At 43.1% G+C, this 10,893-nt stretch overlaps 1 protein-coding gene across 1 annotated transcript in view; it reads left to right on the forward strand.

Moving 5' to 3' along the window:
- Positions 1-10,893, forward strand: part of SLC44A5 (solute carrier family 44, member 5) — a 38,733-nt gene that overhangs the window by 26,804 nt on the left and 1,036 nt on the right. The window contains 9 exon segments of the mRNA XM_009994566.1: positions 1,530-1,622; positions 2,539-2,626; positions 3,796-4,058; positions 5,104-5,198; positions 5,582-5,685; positions 6,960-7,033; positions 8,788-8,858; positions 10,157-10,245; positions 10,849-10,891. Of these exon segments, the coding sequence (XP_009992868.1) occupies positions 1,530-1,622; positions 2,539-2,626; positions 3,796-4,058; positions 5,104-5,198; positions 5,582-5,685; positions 6,960-7,033; positions 8,788-8,858; positions 10,157-10,245; positions 10,849-10,891 (920 nt within the window).

Raw genomic sequence — 10,893 nt, forward strand, 5'->3', positions numbered from 1 at the left:
AGCAGTAATAACATTCTGTAGTCTTTCAGCAGCATGGAAAGGTCACTTGAAGGTGATGTTTTTATACTTTAATGCATATTGCAGGAGGTGAAGCACTGCATGTAATTACTGTAAACCTAACAGACCATGCCCTGTATTCAGGAAGACGAAAAATAAGCTGCTAATGACTGGGAATCAAATTAGGTTTTGATACCTTTTAACTACTCTTTCAAAAATATTACAATTATAATGCTAATAATTGGCTTGAAATCCATAGGGAGAAACAATTAACAGTTGTTAGTGTGTTTGAGTAACTGTCCGTCTTCCTAGTGGTCAGTAAGAGGCCTCCCACCAGCTGCAGAACACTGCAGATGGGCAGGATTATTTCTCAGGCAGCGTGAGGCTGTGTCCTCCTGTGTGACTCTGGGTGGACTTGGACATCTCCAGACTCAGAAGTTGACATCTTGCTCTTCACCTCTTGATTGCTCCTGACAGTTCCATTCTGTTCTGCCAGGCATTTACTGGTTTATCAACAGGAACTGAGTAAATTGGTCTCCTTTTACATTCTGGAAACTGCCTTTTGTAAAACAAATAGCATCAGAAGTGCCACAAGTCACAGGAGAAATGCTGTAAGAAATACTGGGAAACAGAAGGGCTTGTGTTGAGCTTCCAGGGTCACTGGGAAGGAAATTTAGAGTAATGGGAAGAGACAAATATCAGGAGTGTAAAGAGAACCAACCTGTGGGGTTCCGTGAACTAAACACATGCTCTCTGAAGTCTCATGGTGACATACCCAGCTGGAACTGAACTACCCAGAGGGGAGGGTCAGCTTGCTCTTACAGAAGAGTGGTCTCTGGCCCACTGGAAACTGGCCTCCTCAGGTTCCTGCTCACTAGCCGCCGTCTAGCCACAAGATGTAGTAGTAGAAGGTCAGTCTCTGAAACATCACCGTGGCTGCCAGCCTTTCATGCCTTCTGCCTGCCAAAGGCAAGCACCACTCATTTATGGCACCTGCAGAGAAGGTCACAGAGTCACAGGAAGGTGATGGTGTGTCCTAGCTTGCAAAGGCAAGTTGAATGTCCTTGCCCCAAAATAGTTACTGCTTAGGCAGGAAAGGGCCTGGGCACAGAGTCCTCAAATACAACGTAGCAAGAGGTAATTACAGGTCTGTAGGAGCTGTGCAGACTGGGACAAGGATATAAAGGGTAATGTCTGCAGCAGTCAGCAATGAGATGTGATTGAAATGGGTTTGTGACCTGAAAGAGCTGGATCTGTGAAGCAGTAATGTAGAAGGAGACAGGCTTGAATGTTTCAAATGGATAAAGCTGACTGTAGCGCTGGTGATAAAAGTGGAGTGGTAGAAATGAGAAAGTGAAGATGTGAATACATTTGAAGAAAGAACCTTCAGTATTCTGAGATCCCAGCACTAGATTATGCTACCACTATCAAAAAGTAGCTGCAAGTAAAGAGGATGCTGCTGGAAGAGGACTGATAAAAAGCTTGTTTCTGAAATTGTTGCAGCTTACTGACTTGTTTTGTTTCTTTCGTAGGGCTATTGGCTATATAATGTCTACATTGTTTTACCCAATCGTCACCTTCATACTCATTGCAATTTGTATTTCCTACTGGGCAGTGACAGCTGTGTATCCTTCTGTCTGTGTACCTCTCTGGAGGAACAGTCTTGTGGGCTGAAAAACCAGATAACTCTGCCATTTCAGATTAACCAAACCAGCATTAAGGGGGCTTTTTGATCACTTGCCACTCTCTGCAATGAGGCAGTACTCCTCACTGCACATTTGCATGTGATGTACAAATTGCACAGTGAAATTAGTTTCATTAAAAGGAACTGGACTAAAATTCATGCCCAGACAAGGGGATCATACAAGGTATGTGTAGCTAAGGTTGATTTTAAGGTGTAAAAAAGGGCCTTCAGCAGAGAGTGAATATGGCCTTGAATGTGCTGCATGCTCTGTAGGCCTGATGTGAGTGGTCTCTTAGCTGGGGGTGGGCTCTGAGAGTGTTTTGTTCAGAAGAGTGTAGAAAACAAGTCAGGAAACATGCAGTACACTGAGTCCTCTCTTAAGTTGCACAGCAGCAACTGTCTGTTCCTGGAACACCAATGGTTTGGCAAGGTCTCTGAAAGGGGGAAATTGCTTTTTGAAAACAAGTTGGTGTTTTTTTTCCATGCAAAGAGGATCAGTTCCTGCTGTTCAGGACAAGGTTAGGTTACCTTGATGCTCTGTGTTCTGTTGCACCAAAATATGAACTGCCAAGAAGTTCTGCATAGTCTGCCCTGTCCGAGGCAGATGTGAAGGAGGGACTATCAGCTTTCAAGGTTATTGCCCTTGCTCATCCTTGTCAGGGGCTCTTACGGCTCGGGATGGAGTTTCCCTTAGTTCTTTAAGTTATGGGGTTATGCAGTCTCACACATCTCTTCACAGCAAGGGCACTTTTTCTGTTACCTGCACAAGTTCTTTAGAGCTAGCAGTTACCCACTGCAGAATGCTAGGTTACTAAAGCCTACAGTTCTCTGATTCCTCCTTAAAATATTTTGTTCAGTTTTCTGGCTACATCAGGAGAACCTGTGTATAAAGTAATGGCTAATCAATCAGTGTGCAAGTATGCAAACCTGACTTGTGACCCAGAGGTAAGTGTAACAGTGAGAGCAATACTGATTCTGTTCTTAAATCACCATTAAATACAATGCTGGAAGAAAATGTGCATATTTAAGTAATGATTCTTCATGTTAAATCTGAAAATAGTGCTTAGTGTTCAGTTAGCACATCTTTGTTCAAAGCAGTTTACACAGGTTTTCTGCTACCTTGTCCTATAGGGCAAGTAAATATTTAACCATTCTTACTTACAGGCTGAGAAAGGAAGACACAGAAATGCAGGCTTATTTGGAAAGCTGCTCTTGAATTACTGAGGATAGTGTTTTGTGGTTCTCCAAAGGCAGGTTTTGAAAGCTGTGCCTCCAGCTTGGCCAAGGACCAGCCATGTTTTAAAGCAGAGGCTCAGCTGCACAGCAGTGACCTTTATGATGCTCACAAATATTTGTCTTACTTTATTATTTTGTCTTCAGTCAAATGTTTTAACTTGACTGTGGAGTTGAATTTTAGTATATTTTGAAAACTAGAAATATTTATCAAATGTTATATCAGGGTCATTTTCAAGTGTTTAAATTTCAGAGTGCTACTGTGGTTGTGTATATACCAGACAATTCCCCACCCTGCTGATGTCTGAACACTAAAAAAGATAGGGCTTAGAAATTGACGGGGTGTATTTCACTCCCAAAGTGAGCAAATATATTAAATGGACAATAAAAATAGGGAAAAGTCATTCAGTGTAAAATCTGCTCCTGTTTTAATACTCTGAGATAGGTAAGGGAAGTTGACCACATCACAGCTTGCATGAAATGACATAGCTCAGTTGATTTAAGTTGTGATGATTTACCTAAACTGCAGATTTGGCCTCTGATATTTTTTTAGATGTTAGCAGGTTTTCTTTAATGAAACGGAAGTATTTGTGTATCCTAAAAGCAGATTTCTGAAATTCAGATTCCATCTATGTAGGTTTCAGCCACATGTGTTGAACAGCCCTGTTTGCTACCGAGTATAAAGTTAAGCACTTGCATAAGAAATTAGTATGAACACGTACATATGTAAACAGGTTACATAGGATTGGAGGGCAGTGTTGAATGCGCTAATGAAACATCAAACAGAATCAAGTTATTTGTGTTAAGCTGCTGATCTTCAGAGACTGTGTACAGAGAACTCTTTGCTTACCATCATCTTGTTTGTTTTTCTTTCTGTACAGACGTTTAACACGACCAACGTAACTAAACTTTGTCCAGGTGCACAGTGCACTTTTGCTTTTTATGGAGGAGAAAGCCTGTACCACAAGTACATCTTCATCTTCCAGTTAGCCAATGCCTTTGTCTTTCTCTGGCTGGTGAACTTTGCCATCGCCCTGGGTCAGTGCACCTTGGCTGGTGCCTTTGCCTCCTACTACTGGGCCTCCCGGAAACCTGCGGATATCCCGCTGTGGCCACTCTTCTCTTCCTTTGGACGAGCAATACGGTGAGGCTGTGGAGCTGCCTGGGGGCCTTGGCATGGATCCAGAAAGTTATCTCTTTACATCTCGGGAAGCCACACTTGGAGTATCAAATGAAAGTGATGGGTCAACGTTGTGGTTTTAACCCCAGGAGGCAGCCAAGCCCCAGCCAGCCACTTGCTCACTCCCCCAGGGTGGGATGGGGTGGAAGTGTGAGGACATGAGGCTGAGATGGCAGTTCCACAGGTAAAGCAGAGCTGAGTACGCAGGCAAAGCAGCACAGGGAATTCATTGCCTCCTTCCCATGGGCAGGCAGGGGCTCAGCCAGCCTCAGGAGGGCAGGGCTGCACCAGCACAGCTGTGGCTTGGGGAGACAAACACTGTAACTCCAAACCTCCCCCTCTTCCTGCTCCTTCCCACAGCATATGGTGTGACAGCCCTTTGGTCTGTTTGGGTCTGCTGTCCTGGCTGTGTCCCCTCCCAACTGTTTGTGCACCCCAGCCTGCTCGCTGGGGCAGGGTGAGGGGCAGCAGAGGCCTTGGTGTGTTCAGTGAGAGCGAAAATGTTATCAACACTGTTTCCATCACAAATCCAAAACTTAACACCATCTAAGCTAAGCTACTTTGAAGAACACCAACTCTATTCCACCCAAAACCAGTGCAGTCAGGAAAATGTAGTTGTTAGAGGGAGGCTGAATCCTGTAGCCCAGTAGAAGCGAGGCTCCTGCAGCTCCATGTCCACAGGCCCAGCCAATTACAAACTATTGTAATGTACAATTTACCCTTATTCCAATGCCAGCAGATTTTCCCAAGAGTGCAGTCACCCACATACATGTATGCAACACATATGAAAGCAACTGACCACACAGATGGACAAACAGACACTCACACAAGCACCAGCAGCACCAGTGCCTTCATCCTGCTGCTGGTGGATGAGGAGGAAGGTCCTTTAGTGTATGTAATTCCCACTAATGGACTTTCCTCCAGTTACAGGTTTGTTTGTATACGTACACACACATGCACATACACATATAAGCAGAGCACCACATAACAGTAATTTATTTTGTTTTAGGTACCACACAGGGTCGCTGGCATTTGGAGCCTTAATTCTTGCAATTGTCCAGCTTATTAGAGTAGTACTCGAGTACTTGGATCACAAACTGAAAGGTGAGATTTATTAATCTGCTCTAGATTATTAAGACCTCCTTTAGTAAATTATTTCCTTACTTTCCCAAGATGTTTTTTTAGCAATGAAAAGAGAATAATTCGACATTATTTTTGGTCATTATAGTTCCATTTGAAGCCAGTGAATTTGTGCTGATTTACTCAAATTGAGTCTGTGTCCTTGGGAACTGAATTCAAAGTGGGATATGGACCTGATCTCATTGAAAGCCAGTGAGCTAAATTTGGTAGAGAAGGAGTCCATACCTAGAAGAAAAGAAATAATGTTTCTGCTTTGGTCACAATTTGAGATTTTCTTCTGAATGGCTTTCCACATTCTGAAGACTGTTCATGAGTTCTGTGTGTGATGTGCTGTCTCATTCTTTCAGGTACACAGAACTCCTTCACTAGATTTTTGCTCTGCTGCCTCAAATGCTGTTTCTGGTGTTTGGAAAAATTCTTAAAATTTATAAACAGAAATGCCTACATCATGGTATGTGCTGACTCTGCATGTGGTCTCCCTTTTCTGGGGCACTAAAATAGCCTGGCCACTACTAGTTGGTCAACAGCCAGCAGTACTAGAATCTGCTGCATAAATAATGGGGTTTATGGGAGTTTTCAGGAAATGCATGTGGTCCTACCATGTAAAAGTAAAGTTTTTGGTTTTTTTTCCTTCTGAACTCAGCCTCTTTTCATGGCTGTCCTTGTTCATCCCTCTCACTCCCTAGAGTAAATGGGAATGGGTGGCATAACCAGTTAAGTCTGCCTCTGGTTCAGCAATTGTAATCCAGATTTCCACAGGAATACTTGTCTCGTAGGGCATGTTGATGACACTTCTGTTTGGAGGAAGTGCTTGAGTAAGGAGGTCAGAAGGTGTGTGGTATCTGTATTTTCTCCTGCAAGCTAAAAGCACAAATTCCACTAGTAGCAACAGTGATATTTCTCTAAAAAAAACCCATCGGAGCTTCCAGAAGAGAAATTTCCAGATTTTGACCTAAATAAACATCCACAGATTTCAGCCTAAGATGATCTGTCTTGAAGCAATATCAGTGATTGAGTGGTACAGTGGTGGACTTGTTGCCTCAGAGGAGGTGGCTCTAATGGGTCTGTTATAAATCATGTTGATGCAGTTGATGTTTCAAATTAATGCCATCCTGAAGAGAAGGTATTCTTTCTGACTCTCTGGTTTACATTTGGTAAACTGACTGCACTGAAAACTGCTCTAGTATATCTTGGCCTTGTGGACACTATTCTAGGAAGAAGAAATGGTTTTGTTCCCGAATAGCTTCAGCTGCTTTACCTTATGCTGATGTAAATCCACTGACTTTGATACCGGTATTAATAATTTGTTCTTATGTGAGAGCAGTGACAGGTCCAAGGAGAGACCTACAGGAGTCAACTCTCTTTGGCTCTGTAAGTGCCTGTTCTTTTCCACTGTCTATAAATCTAGTGTAGGTAACTAGCAAAGTGAGAAGAATCCCTCAGCAAGCTCTATGTGGCAAACTGAGTCTACAGTTGGCAAGGTCACAGAGGGTGACAGGCTCATCACCAGGGGATGTGAGGGGGAAAAATGGATAATATTCTGTCCCAACCTGGTGGGAAGCATTGAGAGGTAGCAGGTGACTGGGCAGAGTGCTTTCTGTTCATCTGAGTTTTAAGGCCACATGTTATAGAGAACTGTGCATTACACACAGTAAGGCTCTGGCATACAAGGAGGTATGATTAATTAATGATTGAAAATCCCTAACAGAGACTCCTGTTTTGCAGATCGCCATCTACGGCAAAAACTTCTGCACCTCGGCAAAGGACGCGTTCTTCTTGCTGATGCGGAATGTGGTGAGGTAAGGGGCCATCTCCCAGTCCTTGGGAATGTCAGCATTTCCTGCTGTTGCACTCTGAAGACACACTTCTTTCCTCTCCCCTGTCTCCTCCAAATATTATTGTAAGCTACTTCTGCCCTCGTTTCCAGCACTAGGTGTGTAACAACAGGCTGTCCAGCACAGTAACCTCTGCAAAGTTGATGGAATCTTAACAGTTTTGTTGTGATTGCCCTTTTAGATTCATGAGCACTTAGTAGATTGTAATAGTGCCTCCAAGGAACCAGTGGAGCCCTGAGAGGAGATCTGTGGATATGCAGGAATGGGGTGCTCATCATCTGCTCTGTGTGTTCTTGAGCTTTGGTGTGCTCTCTGTCTGTGAAAAGGAGAGCAGGAAGACCCAAGTCTTCAGATTCATCCAGAAGGCTTATGGGATGTCAGAGAGTGGCAGTAAAGAGAGAGTACTTTGCTTTCGAAACCAGTGTCTAACATAACCACATCTCCCCTGGTGCTGGGAACTCCCCTGGCCCCTTTCCCCACTACCAAGTGTGCTGCCAAACTCCCTCTTCTCATCAGTACTTTTCTTCATTGCTCCTGGCTCTTCCTGTACTACTTTGAGATAAAAAATTAATAGGAGAAGAACTTAGGAGCAGGCCATGTTGATGCAGTAGCAGACAATCTAACTGCCAAGCAAGAGACACAGTAAAACTGGTTAGGTGGTTTAAATTAAGTGAAGGACTTGGAGGAGGTGAGGCATGGAGGGGGAGGCTGAAAATAAAAGGGAAGCAATGCTTAGGAGGGAAGGACTGGAAAATGAGTGTGTTCACCCTGTTCCCCTGGGTTAATGTTGGTTCTGTGATATCCACGTTGTGTGATGCTGTGCGGTAGCAAAGAAAAACTGCCTTTGTTTCCTCCAGAACATCACCTCACTGGCCTTGGTGCTTTTGCCCTTAGTAAGAACAAGAGCTAAAAGCCAGGCAGGTAATCGTATTGTTTCAAACAGATTTTTTTTTTTTCTTCTTGTGTATTTTGCTAATTCTGAATTCTGACAGGGTAATGATTTGTTCTCTTTAGTATTTCTTTGTGTTTGTCTTTCATGGTATTCAGTGCTGTATTGTCCCATATCCATAGCCTTCAGCACTGACAATGCAAAGCTCATTTTCCATCCCATTATTTTTCTGCACTTTCTGGTAAGACAGGCTGGCAGGATTCTGAGCAGCAACACCCTGCTGTTGCTTTCAATGAGGGCTACAGATTTACTGTCCATTTTTCTGTCTCTCCTCATTCTTTCATCTGTGAGCATCTTCCTGCTTTGAGGCCCCTGCCTTCAGACTTGTGCCATGTTGCCTTCCAGTAGATTTGGCATCTTACAGGGTCACGAAATGTGGCAGATAGGACCAAATGGAAAGGCATACCAGCCTTGCCTTTGCTTTGGGTGTTCTTTACTTTTGGCCTGGCTTGTCTGTGACCCAGAAGAAGGGCCAAAATATAGATATTTTGATGTTTTGTGGTTTTTTTTTAACAGCAAGAGCAGTAACAAGTCTTCAAGTTCTGTAGCAGTATTGCTGCATTAAGGCCAAACTCAACAAGAGGCCCAGGGCTTTTTGCCTCATGGGATTAGGCTGTAACAAAGCCCACCTCAGTGTTGTGGTGTGGTCAGCCTGTGAAAGCAGCAGAGCTGCTTGGTTGTGTTTTGTCAATTATCCATAGATTTAAGGAGGAAGATACAAATGTCTGTTTTGTGATGATTGTCTTATCATTTGTCCTTCGATGAACAGAGTTGCAGTTCTGGACAAAGTTACAGACTTCCTTTTATTCCTGGGGAAAATTCTGGTTGCTGGAGGTGTAGGTAAGCTGCTCAGTTTGTTCCAAACTGTGTTCTGTTTTCTGGTGCCTAGAAGTATGCCTGCCATGTTTGTATCTGCTTCCTTAACAGCTAGAGGTTCTCACGTGCCTGGCTGTTTGGGAAACTGTTTCTGTGTTTCTAGGATTTGTGAGATTTAACTGAAATATATTTTTCTTTTTTCTCCCCTTTCTGCCTCTCCCACCCCCCGAGCTCCGTGTGTTGGCAGCGTCTTTTCCGTGATTACTTTTACTTCTCTTGTGTGTGCTGCTGGCACAAGCACTTCTGCAGCCAAAGCATCATAGCTAGATCAAACCAAAGTTCACCTGTGAGCAGGCAGCACACACACAAGGGGGCCTGGGGCTCTGCTCTGTGCAAGCCCATAATAGTTATAAGTTATAGTAAAAGAAATAGAATATCTCTGACATTCTTAGAGAGTTTTCTTAGTTGTCAGTAGATTCCAAAATATATTACTCATACTTGTCTGTGACAGAAAAGTGATTTTTAACTTTTTTTCATTACCTCCTTTCAGAAATTCAGGGTGGCAGTGTTCCCTTACAGTTTTTCTAAACTGTCCCAGCAGTTTCATAACGTTGTTTTACAAGTGACTGTATTCTGCATACTTTAAAATATTACTAATGAATTGTATTTTAATCAGAAGTTGAAAGTTGGTACCATGAACAGATCTAAAATATTTCATCATTTCTGTAGAATGACTTGCAAACTGGGGTAGCAAATTTTATTTGAAACATAATATTCCCTGAAATGTAAGTAATGAAATACTGAAATTAATTAATAGCTTAATCCTCTTAGAAAATAACATCTTTGGCTGATTTCTGTTGTAGATGCATTGGTCTGTTCTCAGCGACTTGTCACTAGCACTGACATTTCTTCTTTAAATCTGAAATAGTTGAGTATTTCTTCAAGGAATAAAATTTGAAGCAGCAGGATTTTTCTCACTTTTTTTATTTTAGAAAAGATCCACCCAGTGTACCTTGTTGTCCCATGTCATTGTTTTGTTTATAATTATTTATTAATTTTGCTAATAAATCCAGTAGAATGATGAAACAAAAGAATTCATGAAAGTCTTTCTGTGCCCATTAATATCTTTATGGCAATTGATTAATTTATGTATCTCTTCTGTCAGAGAAGAGATCAGCAGATCCAGCAGATAATTAGTATTGGTTTTATTGTTTACAAACTCTTATTTAAACCAGCCTTGGATCTTTTTGTTTCATCCATTCTTCAGGTGTGAGGAACTCAGAGTTGCTGTAGGAATCACTGATCATCTCTGTTTCTTGCAGGTGTTCTGGCATTCTTTTTCTTCACACAGAGGATACCAGTCTTTGCACAGGAAGCACCAACATTAAATTACTACTGGGTTCCATTGTTGGTAAGAGACCCCTCCAGCTTCCTGGGCACAGAGGGCAGGCTGGGGGACTCAGAGGCTGCGGGGCAGGGTCTGGTTGGAGCTCCTGTTGTCATCCTCTCAGCGACATTCTCTCCGCTGAAGTGAGGCCGTCCTCTGGATCCCTCAGGCAGAGGTGGCACTGCAGTGACTCTGCACCTTCAGAAGAATTATGTTTCACATCTGCTTTGCTCAGACTTCCCAGACAGCAAGGCTGGTGTTGAGGCAGAAGTGACAGTCTGGCTTCTAACAGAAGGGACTTGTGATATGACTCCTTCTCCTTTAGTAGCCCCCTAGACTCCAGACCATCTCTGGGATGAGTGGTTCTTTGGAATAATCTTGAAGGAGTTCAGAATATTCTCCTTTGGGGTTGAAATGGCAGCTGGAAAGCCAGTGGCTACTGCATGTTAGGAGACAGTGTCTTGGACCTGTGATCCTGTGCTGCAGCAGCAGTGACTTTGGTGGAATTGCAGAGCTGCCGTTAAATCCTCCCAGATTTGCTTAGCAGATTAGGCTTCTGACTTGTGCTAACACAGCCACGTTAGTGCCAAGCTACATTTGGGGTTTTATTATGGTTTGTCTTTGCAGACAGTCATTATTGGCTCCTACCTAGTTGCACATGGGTTCTTCAGC

The sequence above is a fragment of the Chaetura pelagica genome, unplaced genomic scaffold (genome assembly GCF_000747805.2).
Source record: "Chaetura pelagica isolate M959 unplaced genomic scaffold, ChaPel_1.0 scaffold243, whole genome shotgun sequence".
In the NCBI taxonomy this organism is placed as follows: Eukaryota; Metazoa; Chordata; class Aves; order Apodiformes; family Apodidae; genus Chaetura; species Chaetura pelagica.